This window comes from Periplaneta americana, chromosome 8 (assembly GCF_040183065.1).
Source record: "Periplaneta americana isolate PAMFEO1 chromosome 8, P.americana_PAMFEO1_priV1, whole genome shotgun sequence".
In the NCBI taxonomy this organism is placed as follows: Eukaryota; Metazoa; Arthropoda; class Insecta; order Blattodea; family Blattidae; genus Periplaneta; species Periplaneta americana.
The window spans coordinates 85,339,927-85,364,626 of record NC_091124.1 but is presented as its reverse complement, the minus strand read 5'-3'; the positions used below and the strand labels follow the sequence as shown (position 1 = coordinate 85,364,626).

Here is a 24,700-nt window from a genome sequence, read left to right as displayed (position 1 = left end):
CTTCTTCTTCTTCTTCTTCTTCTTCTTCTTCTTCTTCTTCTTCTTTTGCTTAGGCCTTATGGCTTGTTACAATCTCATAGTTGAATTTTCAACCCATTGTTTCATTGGACGAACTAGAGATCTCTTCCTGTTTGGACAATAGAGAAACATAGCTTTTGGGATTCATGTGATGCCGATGATTTATACATTAAGTTCTGATAATCTTGTATGTGATTCATAACAGATTCTAATTGTAATTCTTCCATTACATCCTCATTGCGTTTATGATCCCATTTAGTATATCCTGCTGTGTATCTTATAAATTTAATTTCTTTAGCCATTATTCTGCTTTTGTCTTTCTTAATGCCCATGCCTCACTACTGTAACAAAGTACGGGTCTCACCAAGGTCTTGTGTAAGTGAATTCTAGTATGTCTTTGTACTAAAGAAGGTTTTATAATACTATTAATTATTACCAATGACATTAGGGAGGAAATGAAATGCAGAATAAATATGGGAAATGCGTGTTATTATTCGGTTGAGAAGCTTTTGTCATCTAGTCTGCTGTCAAAAAAATATGAAAGTTAAAATTTATAAAACACTTACATTACCGGTTGCACTTATATTACGGGTTGTTTTGTATAGTTGTGAAACTTGGACTCTCACTTTGAGAGAGGAACAGAGATTAAGAGTTTTTGAGAATAAGGTTCTTAGGAAAATATTTGGATCTGAGAGGGATGAAGTTACAGGAGAACGGAGAAAGTTACACAACGCAGAACTGCACGCATTGTATTCTTCACGTGACATAATTAGGAACATTATATCCGGACGTTTGAAATGAGCAGGGCATTTAGCACGTATGAGCGAAATCAGAAATGCATATAGAGTGTTAATTAGGAGGGAAAAAGACCTTTGGGGAGGCCGAGACGTAAATGGGAGGATAATATTAAAATGGATTTGAGGGAGGTAGGATATGATGATAGATACTGGATTAATCTTGCACAGGATAGGAACTGATGGTGGGCTTATGTGAGGGCAGCAATGAACTTGCGAGTTCCTTAAAAGCCATTTGTAAGTAAGTATTATTATTATTTATTATTATTATTATTAGGATTACTATTAATAATAATATAATAGTAATAATAATAATAATAATAATAATAATAATAATAATAATAATAATAATGTGTAGACCACGAGAATGTTGGTTGGATGAGATTTGACGGAGCATGTGGAGAAGACTAAGTGATGATGATGTTATGGACAGGGACATATGGCAACAGGAGATTGGTGTGGGTTGAAGGAGTAGAATATTTCTAACAAAAAAATATTATTCCTGCTGCTAGTTACATTACCGGTTGTTCTGTATGACTATGAAACTTGGACTCTCACTTTGAGAGAGGAACAGAGGTTAAGAGTGTTCCAGAATAAGGTACTAAGGGTTAATATTTAGGGTTAAGAGGGATAAAGTTACAGGAGAATGGAGAAAATTACACGACACAGATCTGCACGCATTGCATTATTCACCTAACATAATATCATAGGAACATTAAATCCAGACGTTTGAAATGGGCAGGGCATGTAGCACATATGGGTGAATCCAGAAATGCAGATAGAGTGTTAGTTGGAAGATCTGAGGGAAAACGACCTTTGGGAAGGCCGAGATGTAGATGGGAGGATAATATTAAACGAATTTGAAGGAGATGGGATATGATGCTAGGAACTGAATTAATCTTGCTCAGGATAGGGGCCAATGGTGGGCTTATGTGAGGGTGACAGTGAATCTCCTGGTTCTTTAAAAGCCATTTATAAGTATTATTATTATTGTTACCGTAATTATTATTATTGTTACTACTGTAATTATTATTATTATTATTATTATTATTATTATTATTATTATTATTATTATTATTATTATTATTAGTCCATAGTCCATATCTGTGGAGTAACGGTTAGTGCATCTAGCCACGAAACCAGGTGGCCTGGGTTCGATTCCCGATCGGGGCAAGTTACCTGGTTGAACTTTTTTCCGGGGTTTTCCCTCAACCTAATATGAGCAAATGCTGGGTAACTTTTGGTGTTGGACCCCGGACTCATTTCACCGGCATTATCAGCTTCATCTCATTCAGACGCTAAATAACCTAAGCTGTTGATAAAGCGTCGTAAAATAACGTACTAAAATAAAAATTATTATTATTATTATTATTTCTGTACTTTTGCAAAAAATGACTTGGCGAGTCACCTATTCAATTACTTCTGAACCACTCTGAATTCATAAATGCCCCTAACTGCTTAAAAATTATCTTTCAATACAAATATTTTAATGTTTTATAGATATTAATTTCCATTTTGTACAGCAAATGGAGAAGATTCGAAACCAAGAGCATTAATGAACAGCACCTTTTATTTTCTGACCTCATTATGTTATTATACCACCAAATAATAAGTAATGTCTTAGAGTACTAGAGTACTACAATTGAGGCCATTAGGGCCACAGTGATATAAGTAACAAATTTACGAAAAATGAGAAAAGTGCACTGGCATATACCTAAATATTGTATCTACTGAGGGACAAAGTGATATGCATGAGCTCCGTCATCTACATGCATTATTTGGGCAAAAGGTTTACTACGTGAACTGAAGGTATGCAGTCTCCCAACTTTCAAAGTGAAATATCTCAGAATATCTCCGATGCTACTTACATCACTGTGGTTTTAATGGCCTCAATAAAATTATTTAATTTTGTTTTATTAATTATTTTATTGTGTAATTGTGTAACTGTCTCTAATATACTGTTTTTCTTACAGGTTTGTTGAGTCACATGTTGCTCCAGAAGTGGAATTTATTAAACCCTGGAGAGTAAAAATATTGCAAGAACTTAATTTGTTTTATTAATTATTTTATTGTGTAATTGTGTAACTGTCTCTAATATACTGCTCTTCTTACAGGTTTGTTGAGTCACATGTTGCTCCAGAAGTGGAATTTATTAAACCCTGGAGAGTAAAAATATTGCAAGAACTTAATTTGTTTTATTAATTATTTTATTGTGTAATTGTGTAACTGTCTCTAATATACTGCTTTTCTTACAGGTTTGTTGAGTCACATGTTGCTCCAGAAGTGGAATTTATTAAACCCTGGAGAGTAAAAATATTGCAAGAACTTAAAAAACGGTTACCAGAAGAAGGTTCGAGCTTTGAAAATTACGAAAAAGCTGTTGAAATGTGAGTACAAGTCTAAATTTTAATTATAAGATTTCATAAAAACCAAATTTAAAAAAATTCTACTTTTTCTATATGCTTTTATTACAGGTCATCATGGACCAAATCTGGAAAAGCGCGGTGTCAGCTTAAAGACTCAAACCAACAGTTTGAAGACTGCATGTTGGAATTGGAATGGGTAGGCAGTGAAAAGGGAAGTTTGGATTCTGGTACACTGTCTATACTGAGTCTGGACAAGAAACATACAAAGGTACAGTCAGACTTACATGAAATAGAAGTTACTGGTACTTTAAATACAGTAAAATCCCATTATACCAAAGCTCTGTATACCGTGGAATCAGACACACCACAGATGAAATCATTTCCCACTTTATTCGAGGTATTTATGTTGTGATATATAGTGTCTATATTTTTCTGAGGTCATGCACTCTATACATGTTTTTCTAAAGTTGTGACATGACATAAGCACTACGATCGGAAAAACAACTGAATATCGCATAGCCTGAGAGACCTCTAGCTATGGTAACAAATGTTGTGTTGCAAAGTTACAGCTCGCACATGGTGTGTGCTTAATAGCTCTCTTGGCATCATTTTTTGTACATACAATGTCTGCTACTAATACATTTATTGGAGAGTTGACATGCAAAACTTTTATGCCCTGCAATGCTGCCAAGTGCATCATCTAATGGGATGGGCTCAATAGTAGACATGTCATCTTCATCACTGTTACTTTTCTGGTTGTCACCACATACAGGATCTTGAGTCATTTCTGCAAAAACTTCATCCTACTCATCACTTCTGTTGAAGTATTCAACCTCTCGGTTACTGCAGAAAAATTCATCTCAGCACAGATGATTAAGTTTACTAACATCCTCCATCACCAGAGTTAGAATTTTTAGGCACTATTTTCATAGGAAGAAAGGAGGGGAAAAGGTGCTAAAATAAGACAAAAAGGGGACAAAAAGGTACTGTTTCACTCAACTATTTCGGTGAATGCTCGTTCTCCTGTTTTATCTAATTGAAATCAACTTATTCAAAACTACGTACATCTCTATAATATGGGCTGTATTCAGTATGTAGTAGGTTACATATGAGTATCATTCACTAGAGGAAACGGTGCATTGTATCACAGTTCCATCAGTTTCGATCAAATCTTGCTTGAATTCCTGAGTCAGGATGAAAAATCCTTTGACATGACGAAATCTTGTATTAAACTCGTTAAGCAATATATTTACATTCACTAACAGGAGACTACTGATTCCAGTGAAATTAAAAAGAGAGTTGGTTCCATGTTTCTGCCCCATACAGTGCTACACTCCATACAAAGCACTTCACTAATCTCTTCCTTAAGAGGTCCGCAGAAGATGCTCCTTCATCTATTAAAGACTTCCTTTGCCATTGCTATTCTCCTTTCGACTTCTTGGAAGCAGTTCATGTCACTGCTTATAGTACGCCCCAAGTATTTGAAGCTGTCCATTTGCTCTACTGCCTCATTTAGAATTCGCAAGTTTACTTTCTTTACTTTTCTTCCTTTGACCTTGATCTTCGTCTTGTTGGCATTTATTTTCATCCCATACTGCTCACAGCTGCCATTTAGCTCCAGTAGCATATCCCTTAGTATCATCTCCTCTTCTGCTAATAATGCTATATCAGCAGCAAATCTTATACACTTTATTCTTCTTCTTCCTACTATCACTCCTCTCATGTTCTGAAAACAATCATTCACTAAAACCTCCAAGTAGATGTTGAACAGAGTAGGTGATAAAGGACATCCTTGTCGTATTCCTCTCCCTATTTCACTTACTTCTGACATTTCTTCTGTCCTGATGTAAGCAAGCAGAGGGAGATAAAATGTGTGCACTGTATATTAAACATTTAATGTGAATAAATGGTATAAAAAGTAGTGATTTATAGAATCATAATTTAAAAGTTTGTCCTGAAATCCAATAAAATGATACCAAATGTTGTTGTTTTCTAATGCCAGGTGTTTGACAATAAAGGCATTTGACCTCTTGCACTCCAATATTTTTCAAAGATATTATCATGACTAGCCACTGAAGCACAGATTTATTAAATGGCAAGTTGTAGCCGATTTAAGTGAACACCATAAATGATACCAAATGTATTTTACCTACCAAAAAACACATTTTTAAATTGTCCCACAAAATCTGCGCGCAAAAATAAATAGGTTCCACAAAACCGACAAAATATCTGCTAACTGAAAGGACACTGTTGCTTGTAAACTGTAAATATTCTACAAGCTTCCAATTGACTGAAAAATGGAATATCTGTGATCGTATGAAGCATAATGGATAATTTTTTTGGTAAATAATTGTGTTCTGTATGCTTATTGTTTTGACTTAAGATGTAAACAAGTTAACTTACGAATACATAAAATCATCTGCAGTTAAATATGCCATAAACTATGCCCAATTTCCACGCTTAAGAATTTTTCTAAATAAAGATTAAGCAGCTACTTGTTTGAAAAGACATTTTTCAGAAAAGTGTCTGGTGCGCATTTCATTGTGTTTTGTGGATTGTGGAAAGAAATTGTTAAAAATTAATTTAAATTATTCTCTTGTCAGAATTTTTCTGTAAAAAGATTTCAAGTACAGTACTAGTAATGTGAATAACAGAAACACTTTGTCTATTCTTTTGATACAATATATTTTATCAGTTATATAGTGATACATACAGTAGCACTCCCATTTAATATTTTTATAAGAGCAAAGAAAATTTTAACTTAAATGAGGATTTAAACGAAATGGAGATAATGGGATAAATTGTGGGACTGTACATTATCAATGTTAAATACGGAAAACGTTAAATCGAGGTTTATTTATGTATTTATTTGTATACCCCCCTCTCTCTCTCCCCCTCCCTCCCTCTTCTTCCCCCTCTCTTTCGTTCTTGCTGGCTCTCTCTCTCACACACTCATCCACACTCTCACCCTCCCTCTCGCATTCTGTTGCTCACACTCTCTCTTTTTCTGTCAGTATATGTATAACAGGTGTAGTGGGTATGTTCATATGCATGCAGGATGGCAGAGATTGGTGGGGAGGGAGGGTGGTAAGTGCAAGTGCAGCTGCACTTATACATTTTGCGTACTCCACAGCGAAATAAGATTGGCAATTAGGTAGAAGAGGCATTTGGAGATCCTGCACTGTCCCTTGTGTTTCTTATATTCGTTATACTCTTAGAGAATTCCAGCTTAAGAAAAATGCGTTGGGTATATGGAGCTATTCCATTAAGTGTCCAGTTACTATAGCTTCTACAGTGTACTGGACAAAGCCCATGAAACTAGTACTTTTTTTCTTAACTGGAATCCTCTATAGATACTGAAATGCAAGACAGTAAGATTTAATTCTAATGGATCAAAGAATTATATGCTAACTAAATTACCAATTAGCTAGCTAACTAAAAACATTATTACTCAATAAATACGTATATTTATATTGAAACTCTTCCTTATTTTTCTCTCTCACAGATGCAGTTCAGTTTATCAGAGATCACATGTGTTGTTTGCTGTAGTGAACCTTCGAAACCCCGAATAGCCATTCATACACCAAAACTAACAAAAGGTTCAGCGCCTCTTAAGCTACAGTTCAGTGGTGATACAGACATGGAAGATTGGATGGCCAATCTCACTTCAGGTAAAAATTTATTTAATACAATTAACCAATTATTAATACATTTGGATTGTTTAATAGCACGTAATTTGAAATTCAAATAAGATTTTGTGGTAAAATCCTCCCATTTTATACATACATATCTTAGTGACAATAAAATAGTTCTATGTATATTCACAGTAAATGTGTATTGACAGATTTTTTTAAAGTCAATTCGAATTCAAACCGAACAGTATTTTATCAAGTTGGAAGTTGAGTTCAAGTTCAAGTAAGAATGGCATTTTGTTGGTTGTACATCACTGTCTGAGAATTTAAGTCTTCAATTAGAGTGCTAATGATTGAGAGATGGTACTGCTTATAGATTACTAATGTGTAGTCTAGTTTTGCAATTGAAATCTTTGTTACATGAACTAATTTTCTTTTATGTGTTTTTATTGGTTACAACTTCTTTTCGAAGTTTTGTCCCTTATCCAAGTCGCTTTACTAGGTTTTGTACTTTGGGGTGAGACAAATGGCCAGTAGACTTGGAGCTCACTTATATATTCTGTTAATCACGAGACTCTTTGCAAAGACACAACATCACATGTATTTTTTAGAATTATTTTCTCTTTCTAGCTTTAAATCTGTTTTTTTTTTTTTTGCTATTACCACTTTGATGTTTAGGTAATGACTTTCATACCTTGTAGAATTTATCCACTTGTAGAATATTTAGACATTAGTTATTTCATTAATCAGTGGAATAACTGCACAATATAATAGCTAAATGAGTTTGTTACAGTATAAAGAAATAGTCTTTCAGAAATGGTAATCAGACCTTTTCAGCCTCTGCTAACCCAGCAGTATGAAGAATTCTGTTTTGCGGTTTTCGCTACTTGTCCCACTTCGGTATAGGCCTACATAATTCCCAATGAAGAAAATTCGTTGCTTACGAGATTATACACACTGGCGCATAACATGATCAAAAATGGGTCTCGGAGCGTCATTACAATTTCTGCTGCTAGGTTCTTCTCACAGTTCTATTAAATGTTTAATAGTTCCATTACTTATCATTGTGTATCGTGAAAATTCTTTGGTTAATTCTGCATTACTGATAGAGTACGAAGATTATAAACATGCCAAGCATATTACAGTCTTATTTGAGATTTATTGATAGAGTTGAAAACCCGGGTTCGAGTCCCGGTGCCAGAGAGGATTTTTCTCCATTCTACCCATTCTTCATCATATGGTAATGCAGAATTCCTGCACGGAAACATCATATGTACTTCAGTACATCATAATAATACCTGAAATTTGATTTACCACTTAATTGTTAGTCCTATTTTATTGGCTAATTATCCGCTTCGTCTGCAGGAATTAAACAGGAACCAAGAGCAGATATAAACTTGCGTTTAAGGGGATACCATACATTTGAACCTAAGTAAAGATTAAACGGCTTTATGAAGATTGAAAAATGAACACACTAAAATGCACCAAATATAAAACAGAAGCATCCTATCCTGCAATAAGAATACACTCAATGATGTGTAAACTCACTTAATTACACATGATAATTCAAAACAAAAAATATAAACTGATAGATTATTATAAAAAGAAATTAATTCTTAGATTGGGATAAAGAGGAGAAGGAGAAGAAGAAAATGATAAAAATATTGAAGTTGTGCCGTTATTGCATCATTCCCTCTTGCTTTCTAATATATATTAAACATTTTGTTTCCTTTTGTTGTGCAATTTTTGGCAAGTTATGGGGTGTTCTTTGGTAAGGGCTTGTTCGTATTTGTTACTTACTGTGCATTTTGATTTTTATGTGTGTTCTGTTCTGTTATGATATTGTTCCAAAAATCATGGCCAATGTGTATCTGGGCTTGAATGGAATGATGGAATACTTATTTTCCACTGGTAGTAAAATGGGATTTACATGCTTTTAATATTGTATTCTTTTTTGTATCTGATTCACTGTACAATCTTCTGACAGTTTGCAAAATCAGAAGTATAATTGGTAGGAGGGTGCATTATTTATTTGAATGTCTACACTATCCTTCATTCCTCAGTTTGTCCTCTTCTAGTTTATATTATAAATATTTTTGTGTCAGTGTGTTGCCAGATGTTTGGTGTACATGGACCTCCAAGCCCCGGTGCCATATGGATCACAACAGGACTCGGAGATGTGTTTGTTTTTGATCCTGCAATCCTTGAGGTAAGAAAATAAGCTTATCATTTCAATAGCATATTGAAGTTTTTCTCGTCCTCCTCAGGGTTTATCTATAACCCATTTTTCTTTGTCTGTTTCTTTTTTATGTTGGACAGAAATTTCCACGTCAAATCAGACACTGATAAAACACGACCTTTTCGTAAATGGTGAAATTTTTTTAATAAATTCCAGATATCAAATGAGTCGTGTATTTTTTTTATTTCCAGCATTGTTTATTATTTGTGTAGTTATGAGTATTAGAATTACACAAATTATGTAGTCACTGTAACATAAGATCATTTGGTACTCCTAGTCTGTATATAGTTGAGATTTGGGGTTTGGCGCATTTGAAAAATTAAATACAATACTTTTTACTGCTTTAGGCCTATCAGAAATAAACTTAAAATTTGGCCTAATTTTTAATTTTTTTTTCAAATCAAAATTATTACATTAAAATACCACGTTAAAAACCTTAAAAAGAAAAAAAAAACTTATTTCCTGGTGTATTATCTGTGAACTACAGCATTAAAAAATGTGGGACCTGGATACGTAAATTTGGAACAATTTATTTTCTGGAGGCATGCACGCACTTGTGATCCACCATTAAGGAACCATTTTTGTACCGTACATGTGTTTGTGAGAATCACTGCCATGAAAAGTTTTACGAAATTCCGTTGCATATAATAACTGTTAGCGCCTCTATGCAGCAAATTGTATTGTACAGTAGAATTCCTCTTAACCGACACCAAAGCGACCAGGTTAGTTCTGGATACGAGATTTTGCCGGCTAATTGAATAAATACCGGTATATACAAAAAAAAAGTTCCTATTTCATAGTGCCATATGTTGAAACCGCAGCCATGTGGAGCTTATTTCTCTATTACTTGCTCGTAACTGAATAAATGTAAAAACTGTGTGGATTTTTCTTATTAAAACACATCACACAACACAAATAATATACTAATTTTAGGTTCGAATATTCATAGAAAATGAAAGTCCATGCAAAACTGACCGCCCATACTGTGGCAATGTGGCAAATTTAAACATTTTTTTTTTTTTTTTGCCCAGCCAAAAGTGCTGTTGTTTTGGTATTGCCAGTTATTTGGGTGGCGGTTACAAGGGATTTTATTGTACCGTATTGTATTATTTTTGGGTTATTGGCTCTAAAAGCTTTTAACCTGCGAGTGGTCACTATGTATGATTTTCTCTCACACTTCTTTAAACATTGTTATATTTCAACCTTGGTTAATAATTTGTTAGTTTTAAAAGTCAGACATTTCACGAACCTCGTTTGGTTGTAATAACAGTTTATGTCCATGAATGTGATTCTCTCTCACTGCACGACCAATGGCATTACGATTTCTTGTGGTCAGTTGCTATAAGTGCTAGGCCCCACTTGGCGCTATAGGGCTGTATGCAGAAGGTTGATTGTCTCCTTTATGTGTTTATACACCTATAATCTGCAAGCTGCACGTGGCCTGTTGTTATATTTGTTGCTGTCTGGTATTGTCAATAAAAAAATTAAATATGAATTTAGTTATTTGACAATTACAAATTTATGTAAATTGCACTTAATAGTCATATTAATACTAACAGGTCTAGTAATAACAATAATAACATTCATAATAACGAATAAGTAAATCAATTCAAATCAATAAATAGATTTAATTAATTTTTATTGATTTAGAATTTTATAATTAATGTGAAAAATTATTATGGAGCAATGAAGAATTCAAAATCATGCTGAATAATAATGTTAGCTATGCCATGACGAAAATAAATACTGTTAGGGAAATTGTCACACTGGACCACTCAAGTGAGTTTTACTCTAGCAACCCATGACAGGTTAATATTATTGCATAGGCTGTTTGTGTCCAATATTCATTCTTGGATGAGTTCTGTCATCCTGCTCAAGTTGTAATTTGTAAAAGAAACGTACAGTAGAACCTCTATTATCCGTGGTAATGAAGGGTGTGAACTGAACAGTTAATCGAAAAAATCGGGTAATCCATATCATAAAATATTTTCGTAAATTAAGGGAACAGTACTTGTACTTTCGTAATTTTCTCCGTGATCTTGTGTTCAACTTGCAAGGTAATGAATCAGAAGTTCATTCATTCAAGTTTGGTTGTCAACGACTGGATTTTAAGGGGCGAAGAAACTCCTTGTAATGGCTGTCAGCAGACAGATAGAATTAGTAGAGGTCTCATGTTGTAGATTTACATATTTTATACACTTAATCCTTGATTTTTTTATTAAATCGCGCATAATTGTAACACCAATCTCGTATTCTGATGCGAGATGAGTCATAGTTTCTCTTTCCAAAAACTACTCAATTATTTGCACTTTAATAGATACTTAGCACAAAACGTTTTCTTTTGACATTTTGTACAGAAGTTGAGTAGACCATACTGTGTTAGTGAAAAGGCATGTAATAACACTCTCAAGTAAAAATACGTACTAATATAACGTAAAGTAGTACTTCATAGGTTTCTGTAGCAAAAAAAAAAAAAATGCGAGAGACAGTCTGATAATCCGTCAATTGGTTAATAGTGTTATGAATAATCAGGGTTCTACTGTAGTATGTTATGAATTTGCATATGAATACAGCTTCATATAATTGAATACCGAATTGCTATTTCTAGTTGACAGGATTAACAGAATCTGATCATCCTTCACAACCAGATGCCTATCTTCCTATAGCCTGTGGCATTTTTTTTTATTCCATGATCGTTGTGATCTACATCTCTTACATCACCCCAGTGAAATCTTGTGATAATAGTATTCTACCATCTTTCTTCTTGCATGATGATAGCACAGTCACTTTTGAGCCATAATTTCTGTTTAGACTACTATATCATCCCTATTCTTCTTACATTCTTGTTTTGGACTCCATCATTCCTTTACACTTCCTGAAGACAATCATTCCATTTGTTTATAACTGATACATTGAAATTATACTGATTGTATTCATTACATACAGAGTCAGTCATATGGACTAGCAGTGATGTGGTGCTTCTGTACAATGTATCCCAGAATATATTGTGTATATAAAGATATGGTCACACCTCGCTACTTTTGCTGCGCAACTTTTGTACTGCAGCTGCAAAAGTTGTGTGTCATGTTCACACGTAAGCCAAAAGTAGCGTGCTGCACAACCCAAGTGTTGCAAAAGTTGCAATCAGAGGTTGCCAGTCTGTTCACACACAAGACGCTACTTTTGCAGCCGCAGTCTAGCTGCAGGTTTCCAGCTCCGTGTTGACTTTTCAATATACATTTTGTGGTTATGTTCGCATTATTATGAAACTCATGTGATAACTTACTTATCTATTATTTGCTTTTCTGTCCTAACTAGTATTCAGAAATTGGCATTATTTTTACTATAAAGCTTTTAAAAACGCCTACTGGCCTTAGCTCTGCCAGATTAAATAAATAAATTATTATTATTATTATTATTATTATTATTATTATCATTATTATTATTATTATTATTAAATAAAGTATTATATACTTAAATAACCAATGGCATATTCACGTAATCAATGTTGACAATGCTCCTGTTTGAAACTATGCTACTGAAAATTAAAAAAATGAATTATATCGTCAGCAAATATACTCAGACTGTGTTGTACATATAGTAATTGTTACAAATAATTTATTTTCATCACATCTAACATTAAAATATATCCAAACAATAAAAGTATCATTGACACATTTGGGAGGCAACACTGGTCGCAACTGCAGCAAAAGTTTCAACAAAACCGATATCAGAAATGCTGCGGCTGCAACCCTGAGAACCCTGTTCACACATCGCTACTTCTAAGCTGCGGGCAGCAGGTTCGGCAGCCACTACTTTTCGGGTTGCACCGTTGTTCACACGTTGCAGTACGAGAGTTGCGCAGTTTTTTGTACTGCAACACTGCAAAAGTAGCGATGTGTGACTGTACCTTAAGCAATATCATTTATATATTGTTCATCAATCGCAAACAGTTTATGGACGTCATGGGTGCAATTTCAGCAAAATTTTTGGAGGAGAAAAGTGTGTAGCAGTGTCCCAAGAACAACAAAATATGTGTATTATACCTGTGCGTGTTTATCATAAATTCAATATTAAAAGTTTTATAGTACCTACTTCTGTTCAGTCAAACGTGCTTACTAAAGCTATACCATATAAACAATTATACAGAGTGTTCCATTTGGAATGTCCTATTTTCATTTCACTGTTTCTCCCAAAGTATGAGTCATCGAAATTAGCTAAAAAGGTAGCTAAAGTCTAACTCACCATGTTTGTGTAAAAAAATCAACACATTTCCACATATGCTTCATTAATTGCATGGAGAATGTTCAGCCCATAGTTGAATTCTTTCTATGTGTGTTGAAGCATTTTGGGAGTGGCAGTTGCGATTACATTCTGAATGTGCTCATGCAACTGCTGGGTGTTTGTTACTCATGTCGCATAACTGTAAGGTGGAATGTGGATGACGTCAGTAAATTTTGTCCCATTACAAGGCACTGTCTTTTTTTTTTTTAATTGATTATTTTTGGATTCTGTATTAACTGCATAGTTATTTATTATCAGTGGACTTGTTGACTGTTATATGATATTTTGGTGGAATGAATCTGATGATTTATTTATTTATTTATTTATTCTGGTGTAGTTAAGGCCATCAGACCTTCTCTTCCACAACACCAGGAATACAAATACAATAATAGAAGTAAAGAGAAAAAAAAATACACTATATACAAAATAAAGCTACATAAGAAATAAAGAGAGAGAAAAAAAACCACTATAAACAAAGTAAAGCCACACAAAAATATACACAGGTTGCAGTCACACAAACTTTAAATGAGTGATTAAGTATCATAATTAATTGTATCCTAACTAATTAACTAACATAAACAAGAAACTTGGAATTTTAACCTAGATTAAAAAAGAAAAAGAAAAAAAAAGCACAAATCAATACTTCTAGCAATACCTAAAAACGTTAACTAAGACAAAATTTTCCAATTTAATTTTGAATTGTGATAAAGTCCGACAGTCCCTGATATCATTAGGTAACGAATTCCAGAGGCGAGGTATTTCTACAGTATAGGAAGATGAGTATAAAGATGATGATTTGCCATAGGATTAGTGAAATTTGCGTTCACTGGGGAAAAGCAGGTAATCAGTACAAGTGGAATTTGAACTGATACCTGAGCGTCATCATCATCATAAGATACGTGAAATTCGTGACATGCTATAACACGAATTGTTCACATTTTGCCAATTTTTTGCACCATTACATGAATGTATTTTTAAGAATCATTTTTATAATTTCAATTTATGACACATTTCTTTCTACCATTTTGTCAAAAATGAATGCAGTTATGTATTAAAATTTATATAAATTGTAAAAACTGAAAATTGATGCTGAAAATGCTGCATACCACTCTTATTGTGTTGAATTTTTTAAGCTAGGATAATAACTTGGATATAATATAATTTTAAAATAACATTGCCAACTTCGCATTTTTATTTTTATTGATATTTTAAAACGGATTCTCTTTAACAATAAAAGCATTTTCATGGGACTGTATATATAATTGTCACCAATTTTATTGATAATAAATAACCACACAGTTGGAGTCCTAAAATAAACTATCACAGGAAAAAAAAAAACACAGTGATTTGTAATGGGACAAAATGTTCTGCCAGCATCCACAAGCCATCTTACAGCACTACTTCTGTACAGTCTGCATTATACTTTTCTTTTATACATTATGTATAATCCAATAATTTGACATAGTTAGTGAACTTAATATATATATATATATATATATATATATATATATATATATATATATATATATATGTGCATTCTTTTCAACAGAAATAAACTGGCGAACAAACTCACAACTCCTGGAACTAATATTAGAAATGCTTGTTTTCTACAGGCTAGTCAGTTGAGTGGGGAAATGTACACACAAGAATTGGATGTGGCTGGGAAGGCAACACCATACGAAGCTCATCTGCATAATGGGTTTCCACCTGGGACCATATTAACAGTACAAGGCTGTGTACACGATGACTGTGATAGGTGAGACTTCCCTTTCAAAGGAAGCAATTTTGTAGATTTTATCACCATCTGCCGAGCTTGAACGCATGAACCTTGGATCCAACAGAAACACGATTACCATTGGACACCAACGACGACTCCATGGGTAATATTGAGGACATCAAAGTGGTCTGCAGTTTCAGTGATTTGCTCCTAGAGGGGAATGTTTGAGGCCAGTTGATGACAATCAAAGTACTTATCATTTGATTAAATAAAGTTCTGTATTTTTGTTTTCCTTATATTCAGCGTACAACTTATTTGTTCTTGATACAATACTGATATCCAATATCTTTTTTAAATATGCTCCAAAATGATTGCTATCACAATGAAATGTAATACCATTTGCGAATTTGTGTATAGATCAGTGGTCATCAGCACTCGTTTAAATGGGTAACGGGTAAACAATGCATCGTAATATGCCCCGTTGTGCAGCACAAAGAGGGAGAGAGCATACCCGCCAGCAGCCACGGATGCACCATAATGCAGTCTCTTATCCTCGTGTAGGAGATGCTAGCCCGAGGGTGTACTGTGCTGATGACCACTGGTATAGATCTTAGAAAGAAGTGAATTCGAGAAGAAGTCTAATTACAACTTCAAGAGTTTATCAAAACAGATTTTTATTGTTTACTGGTTCACTCAATTATCTTGTTTTATAATGATGTAGGAAAAATTTTGATTATGCATTACTACTAAAACTTTCCTTATAAACTCCACAATAAATGTTAACATAGGATTTGGAATCCGTGAAAACTGAAAAATTACACTAATGTAAGACAATGATGCCTCAGATCGCCTATTCTGTTTAGTTCATATATGATGAAGTTGTGAGAAAATGGGAAGCACAGCTGGCTTCAAATGAAGTTGTTAGAGACATTGATGTACCCTACCAACCCCACTCAAGCAAGTCTCACGACAAACTTCTACATTAATGTCAGCTAATTTTTTTCGAGTTATGTCTTTCAGTTCATCATTGTTTCGGGGTTTGTTCAATTGTGCACAAGACCCCACAAAAGGAATCAGATGATGTTAAGTCCAACGATTGAGACATTTTATTTCAGGGAACAGAGAACACAAAGGTTACTAAGTCAGCACGTCTGTTACAATTAATATATTTTAAGAAAGGAGCTATCATTCTGGACTTGTAATCCTGTGGACCCAGGTTTGATCCCCTGCTGGGCAAGCCCATGGTCCAGTAACTCAGGAGTTTTCTCTTGGAGGTCTGGTTCCCCTGTGGTATCCCAACAAATCTCCATCATCATCTCATCTCGTCGCGGGTGTAGCGTAGACCAGCCTCCAATGGCATACCCTGGGCAACGACTCTATTGGTAAATTTTATTGGTCTAAACAACTGGTGTCATATGGGTGAATGACAAGAAGTCAAGTACCTGCCATGAATTAAAAAAAAAAAAATCAAGCACACACACACACACACACACACACACACACACACACACATATATATATATATATATACCTTATACTTCACTGGTTAGAAAAGGGCGTTATGTTTGGTGAACCCTGTACATATGTGATCAGAACTACAAATACAAAATTAATAACATTTATTAGAGTCTTACAGAAAGCAGTGGCATGAACATCTTTTGAGAATGGATTCTACAAATATACAATTATAAACCTGTGGGTAAAAGAAATTTAGGCCGACCAGCAGAGTGATGGAAGGCCCAGACATAACATTTCTGGAGACAGAACAAACTGAATGGCCTAATTCCTTACAGTATGTGACTTTCCTCTCTTTTAGAGTACAAGTTGGACTGTTGATAAAAAATCAAATCAGTGCACTTTATGTGTATAACTTGTAACATGTGAAAAATTAAAATAATAGTTATTGGTATGGTAAATGCATGGAAAGTGTTTTTGTTACTGGAATATCATTAGCTTTTTTAGGACAAAAAAAAAAAATAAAGAAACAGAAATACTGATATAAAACTTTAACTTAATCTACAATATTATTACATAATGACGTCATACAATTATTTTCATTAAGTCTGAACTGTAAATTACGAACTACATGATTTGCAGGAGGATGATATGAGTGACAGACGATGCTAAATAAAGTATAATCACAGCCTGAGATCTAGGTGATAACGAGGCTTCATTGTGACTTTTCCTAGTGCTTGCTGCCAGCAGGATATATTCATTCACTGTTGACTGATACATCAGGAAATAACTACTATTTACTTTCAGTGTCCTATTATTTTTCACCCTCTTGCTTATTGACAATAAAACTAAAATAATGTAAGAAATGTAAAAATGTGTCCTTTCATTGATATTATTAACTTTCATTGCGACAAAATTTCAAATTACAGAAACCACAGTCCACTTAAAACCAATCTGTCTCTCCTCTTAGTGAACTTATATTTATGTAATTACTGGTACTAATTTTAATGGTGTCTGACATAGTTAAAGAGCTATGTTACTGTCTTTATCCATGACTATTGTTTTTTTTCAGGTTTGCCATCAACTTGCAGTGTCCATCAATTTCTCAAAGACATAAAAATGAGACAGATGTTATATTGCATTTCAATCCACGCTTTCCCGATTCAATAATAGTGAGAAATTCTATGTTTTGTGGTGAATGGGGAAAAGAAGAAAGAGAAGGAGATATGGTTTTGAAACAAGGAGCTGAATTCACCATCGATATTTATTGTCAAGAAGATGGATTTAAGGTATTTCAAATTTTAGTCAAGCTTATTTAGCTGTTAGTAAAATTATTCTTATTGGTACATTTTAATTGTATCAGCAAACATTCTACCTTATGTGTGCACGTGTAAGAATGGGTATGTAGTCTCGTGTTTGGTTGCGTGAACGTATGTGATAGAAGCTTGTGTGTGCTCATGCATGCAACCTTTTATCCTAAAATATCCTGATTTTATTAGTGTTAGCTTTCTATTAGTGAATTTAATTTTTAGTTATTTCGGTGCATTATAATTATAGTCGATGGCGATCAAATGAAATTCTCATAGTAACAGCTAAAATACCGTGTCCAGACTAGTTAAATATTTAAAATAGAGCATGATTATGTCCAGATAAAGGTTTGTTTAATAATGTAATTGAGAAAAAAATTAAAGAAACATTTGATATTATCAACACTTCTTCATTTATGTCCGAGTTTATATTTCCTTAAATATGATTGCATAATTACTCTAGTCCAGTAAATCAGTCAGGTCTGTTACACCATTCTGTTCCTATGGATACACAGTTGAAAAAGAAATTCCACAGAAGTCAGCACAAGCCAGGATGATGCACAAAGAGCCATCTTGATTGTACTGCTATGTTCACCCATTTTGATTTGGCGAGTTTGTGTGTCATACTCTTGCTTTGTGTTTTAGTCTAAGCGTGCATTTTTACTCTGTCAGATCTATGTGCGTTGTCTTTTCCACAAATAACAATATATAAAGTCAAGATCAAGAGGACATAATAGTACACGTGTGCCCTAGTTAAGTTGCTATTTTGAAGATTTTTAAGCAAAAAAAATTATAGGTTAGCACACATTTATGTTTGCCTTGTCATGTCTGTTACCTGTCAGATCTGTTACTCCATGTCATGTCTGTTACATCATTCAAAACAGTGTCTTCATTTTTTCTAATTATCATTAAAGAAGCTAAGGCTCAAATATCTTCGCCTTCAGGGCAATCTACTAAGATAATCGTTACTGAAAGAATGGTTTTCTGTTAGTTACAGAATTAGGTAACAAATCTGATATTAAGATATTTAAAATATTTGTTCATTTTTGATCAGAAGTTAGTTCTGTTACTATTCTAAGATTAATACACTGTTTAAAGAATATCTGGTATAAAAATAAAGGAATTTTTCTATAAAAGATCCATTGTCTTGTTCTGTAACACACCTGACATTTACTCGTGCCATCAAAGATTCATTGATACTTGTAGAGAATGCTGTAGAGTAAGGTAAGTGTACAATGACTGATTACTATGGCAAAAACATTGCATTATATTAATACATGCAGAATATGCACTAAATAGTACTTTAATTTTGACATCCTCAATCGTCCATTTGTTATACAAATTTTGCAAATGACCCATTTATGTTATGTAAAAATGGAAAGAAAATAATATTAAAAAAATTCTTAAGCATAGTGTCCACTGCAATTTAAAAAGTGATTGGGTGCCAAAGCTTACTTTTCATTTGAAGAGCAAAAAATTAAAACTTTCTTTTTTCACGTTAAAAAAATATCTGGCTTAACGAGTTTTTTCAAGTCTCTGATATAGTGATGAGAAAGTATATAGTTTTATTTGTTCGCAGATTTGTGTTGATGATGCTGTGTTTACTTACTATGCACATCGTCAGAAGCCTCACAATGTTACACATATTGCGATAAATGGTGGGGTTTCATTAAATAAAGTCGTATATCAGTCTAAAATGGTAAGTAATTGAAATACAAGTATTTTTAGCTCTTTCTCTTTCCTTCTTTTTCCCTTTCTATTTTCTCATTCCTCCCTTTTCTGTTTTCTTCTCTCCACTCTTATTCTCCCCCTCCTCCACTTTGCTCATCTCCTGTTAACCTAGTAAAATGACAGTGTACTCTCTTCTAATCCAATCACAGTTCTTTATGATTATCAGTCAGTATTTGAGCTCATCCTGTCTAATTTAGCTTCACAGAATCAATATTTGAGGAGAAAAATTTGCTCCGGCGCCGGGGATCGAACTCGGGTCCTTCAATGTTTTCCCTTTGTGCCTAACATGGAGTCAGGCCATAAAGGGAAAACATTGAAGGAGGAGAATTCGATCCGGTGCTGTGGATTGAATTCGGCGTAGCTCAGTGGTCAGAGTGCTTGTTACGTAGAACCAAGGACCCGGGTTCGATCCCCGGCACCGGAGCGAATTTTTCTCCTCAAATATTAATTGTCAATATTACAGATATTATTTTGCATGACAAATTAATAAATCTATAATATTCACAGGATCAGTTCAAAATGATGTCGCCAGTGCTTCTTGGTCTGTTAGCATTCCGGTTTTGTCTTTCCCACAGGGATCAGTTCTTGGCCCTTTACTATTTACAATTTATATCAACGACATATCAGAATCTCTAAAGTACTGCCGACACCATCTCTATGCAGACGACCTTCAAATATACATAAAATTCCACACTGACGAAATAAATGATGCAATAACTAAAATTAATGACGACCTGAACTCAATCTGCACATGGATACGGAAATTCCGACTTAAACTAAATCCAGAAAAATCACAGTCAATCATTGTGGGCCATTCACGTTTGTTAAGCACTATTACCATACCAAATTTGTCCCCGATTAAAATACACGGCACCGAAATTCCGTTCAGTGAATCAGTAAAGAATCTAGGTATTTATATGGATAAAAGTTTAAATTGGAACATTCAAGTTGCAGAAACCTGCAAAAAGGTATTTTCATTAATCCACTCGTTTAGACGATTGAAGAATTTTCTACCCCTTTCCATGAAAAAAATGTTAGTGCAAACACTCGTGATGCCCCACTTCGATTACTGTGATATTCTGCTTACTGACCTAAGCGTTACTTCGGCGCAGAGACTACAACGTGTTCATAATATGTGCGTCCGTTTCGTCTGCAATATTCGCCGGGCTGATCACGTAACACCATCCCTCGAAATGTTGTCCTGGCTCCGTCTAGAAGATCGTAGGAAAATCCACTGTCTTTCCCTTCTCTTTCACATATTACATTTCTCCACTCCTGTCTATCTTGCGTCTCGTTTTCAAAATTTATCCACCCATCATAACCTAGACACACGATCACAACACTCCTCAATATTATCCATTCCCTCCCACCGAACATCCTCATATTCATCTTCTTTCACTGTGGCTGTTCCTCGACTTTGGAATTCCCTACCGAGTAATGTCAGGGACTGTCAGACATCAAATCAATTTAAGAATAGGTTAACGAGATATTTTTCTAACAATTATTGTCAACAATAATAGCTGTTTCAGGTTTCTCAGTGTTTAATGGTTATATATATCACAGATAAATATATAAATTATCTCATTATTATTATTATTATTATTATTATTGCTATTATAATTACCATTATTATTATTATTATTATTATTATTATTATTATTATTATTATTATTATTATTATCATTATTATTATAACTATTTCTTACCAGTGTTTATTATTGTCACACTAACATTAGTTATCCAATTTTCATCATTTACTTTCATGTTGTCTTATGATCTAGATATTAATGTAATAACTATGTAAGCAAATGTATTTAATTAGAATTAGAGTCTGGCTGGGCGGAAGAGAAGGCCTACTGGCCTTAGCTCTGCCAGATTAAATAAATAAATTATTAAATTAATTATTATTATTATATATTCGGAATGATATTGCATGTGGGTCCATTCTTAGTCTTACCTTAGCCTGCGGTCTGTAATTATTTCTATATGTTTGTAATACAGTGTGTGTACAAAATCTCTCTGTAGTGATGTGAGCAGCGTAGTTCTCTTAACAATAAGAGATAGGAAGTTGGTATCACATTCCATCAGGTTTATCAAACAAGGGAATGCAGGCGACAGTATGTAAAGGTTTCAGTTTAGCAAGAAATTATCCATAAATTTCCTAGACATCACAATAACAAAAGTCGACAACAAACGCACATTCAAAATCTACAGAAAATTCACAACAACAACAACAACAACAACAACAACAACAACAACAACAACAACAACAACGAGACACAATCACAACACATCCAATCACCCAACACAACACAAACAAGCTAAATTTCGAACAATGGTACACAGACTACTCAACACACCAATGAACCAACATGACTACAAAGAAGAGCTAAACACAATCGAATACATAGCACAAGAAAACGGATACAACCCCAACATAATAGACAACATAATAAGAAATACAAAACATAATCACATAAAGCATAAGAAAACAACAAGAACGCAAAAAATACATCACACTAACGTACGAAAACAAAAACACACACAAGATTGCAACCTCATTCAAGAAATTAAATTACAACATCACATACAGAACAAATAATACTCTACAAAAGCATCTCAACAACACAAACAACCAAATAAAACCACACAGGCGTATACAAATTCAAATCCAACACCTACAACAACTACATAGGACAGACAGGCAGATCATTTCAAACACGTTACAAAGAAGACATCACAGCCATAACAAAACTACAAAACACTTCCACATGCAGACCACATCACAAATGCTAATCACACCTACAGAGACATCAACAGATATGGAAATTCTACATATTCAACCAAAAAGTCAGAAACTAAACACTCTAGAACAATACGAAATAATATATAGACACACAAAAACACATCCAAATGAAATTCTCAACACACAACTCAATTTCAGAACACACACACTCTTTGTCTCCACATTACACTACACAAACACACCCCCACAGGAAATATAAACAAAAGCCGCCAAGACCAGCAACAACCAGTTCTGAAGATCGCCGATAACAGGCTGAAAGATGTTAACGAGGTAATGTAAATTTAACACCAGAAAGACACATAATACATTATCCGAAGAAATTTAGCTTTATGACAAGTGGATATTACTTGTGGTGACAATGCAATCTGTTTATGAATGAGTGTTCTTAGTTGATCTTATTTTCCACTAAGGTGATAAGTGTAAAATTGAAATTTCTGAAACTTTTTCCTAATTCGACGTGTCCAAACCATGATGATTTGATAAAGAAAATTAGAGAAACTGGTTCAGTCAGGTGGTGTAACTAGCTCAAGAGACAAGTATATATCTTTGTGGTTAGCATATAGGGCTGCAACAAGAATACTTAACTTCAGATTGGTTCATGATTTAAAAGGGTCTTAATTGTCTTTTAATTGTTTTTATATATGGTATATTTTGCCGCACTCCAGAAGAAATAATGCGAAGGAGTCAACAGTGCTCCAGGAAATAGTAGGTTACGATTTTAAAGTGAAATATCTAATTACGTGAAATCAATTAATCAGAAACGTTAATTAAATTGTTTGCAATCAAGTGTAAAGTCGAACTCTGTCTTCAACAACAAGAAAATCACTTCCAGCATCTGTTGTGATTGTGGTGAGTAATTTTACTTACTAATTTACTGATAAGCAGACATCGCATTCTAGGGCAAATGCCTATTTTGTTTCTTTAGGAGAAAAGTAAAAATAATTATTAATATTTGTGTTTCATGGAAATTGAAAGGTATTCAAAGAGTTTTATAGTGCCCTAAAATGCCCTAAAACGGTTATTAGAGCCTAATTTGTTAATATTCGCCTAAAAATGCCTAACTCACTGTAAAGTTTCGCATTTTACTCTTACTTTTTATAATTTATACATGCATTCACTGCGAAATTTAAGGCATTTAAAAAGTGGAAAGTTTGCTTCACACCGGCCATGAAACCATTGATAAAGGAAACAAAATGTTTTGAATCTCACGACACTCGCAATAGATTTCACCGAATTTAACATGTTTGGAGGCATAAATGCCGACAAAGAACCAACCTTAGTTTTGAAGCAGGCAACAATCACAACATGTACTGCTACCGATTCAGAGATGTACTATACTATAAAAATGACTGTTTTCGGTCTGAAACCGATTAGCTGTACTGCCCTTCAGAGTGTCATAAAATCACAATTTTTGGAGAAAGAGTGTTTTTGAAATATTTATGAAAAGTCGTAAAACTGCGAATTAGTAGGGTAAACCGTTACAAAATATTTAAAAGAATGGCCCTCCTAGTGTTAACACTACCAGGAAATGCAACAATAAGTGGAACTTTGTATTTTTGTCCAATTGAATCTCAATAACAACGGTTCATTTGAATGCTCGTTAACAGTTGCTCTTTCCCTCACCTTATTTGTGTTGAGAAGTTTTGAGCGGTAGGATGTTTTCCTGTGAAGTTTAACGCGATAATGCCGAAAAATATAAGTGCAAAATCTACATTGATTCGGCAATGGCTAACAGAATATTCAGAATTCACTTATGATGGAAAAATAATATTCTGCAAGATTTGTAGCAAACCGGTATGTAACAATAGTTGAAATATATAAATTCTATTAATTTTAATGAGTAGGCCTATAATATTTATACATTGACTGAGCTATCCTGAGGTATAATTCTTTTTAAGACCACTACAATTTAACCTTTTAAATTCCGATAGTTAAAGTATTTGCAGGTCATTAAAATTTTGATTGTTCGAACCCACTAACTTTGTGATAGAAATACGGCAATACAACAATTAGGATTTTATTTTAATTCAGTTTACTTTACATTTTTAGATTTCGCAAGAAAAGAAGTGCCACCTAAATCAGCATGTGCAAGAAGCGGCTCATAAGGCTAAAGCTCAGCAGAAAAATCAACTGCAACAAACTTTACTAACACAGCCTACTTCATCCAATCTCAGCAGCAATTTCTATGCTCATTTAACCAGAGCGTTTGTTGCTGCTAACATTCCCTGGAATGCAATTGAAAATCCGGTTTTAAGACAGTTTTTACAAAAATACTGCAAACAAAATATCCCATCTGAGTCGACCCTAAGAAAAAATTACTTAGACAGAATATACAATGAAACTTTAGCTTC

The 24,700-nt window shown here is 34.0% G+C and overlaps 1 protein-coding gene across 6 annotated transcripts in view; it reads left to right on the top strand.

Annotated features, from left to right (window-relative positions):
* Positions 1 to 24,700, top strand: part of Pex23 (peroxin 23) — a 146,121-nt gene that overhangs the window by 47,947 nt on the left and 73,474 nt on the right. For all 6 annotated transcript variants that reach the window (XM_069833143.1, XM_069833145.1, XM_069833142.1 and 3 more), the window contains 7 exons: positions 3,068 to 3,199; positions 3,287 to 3,446; positions 6,684 to 6,849; positions 8,916 to 9,019; positions 14,947 to 15,089; positions 17,578 to 17,794; positions 19,392 to 19,511. In XM_069833143.1, the coding sequence (XP_069689244.1) occupies positions 3,068 to 3,199; positions 3,287 to 3,446; positions 6,684 to 6,849; positions 8,916 to 9,019; positions 14,947 to 15,089; positions 17,578 to 17,794; positions 19,392 to 19,511 (1,042 nt within the window). The remainder of the gene's footprint in view (positions 1 to 3,067; positions 3,200 to 3,286; positions 3,447 to 6,683; positions 6,850 to 8,915; positions 9,020 to 14,946; positions 15,090 to 17,577; positions 17,795 to 19,391; positions 19,512 to 24,700) is intronic.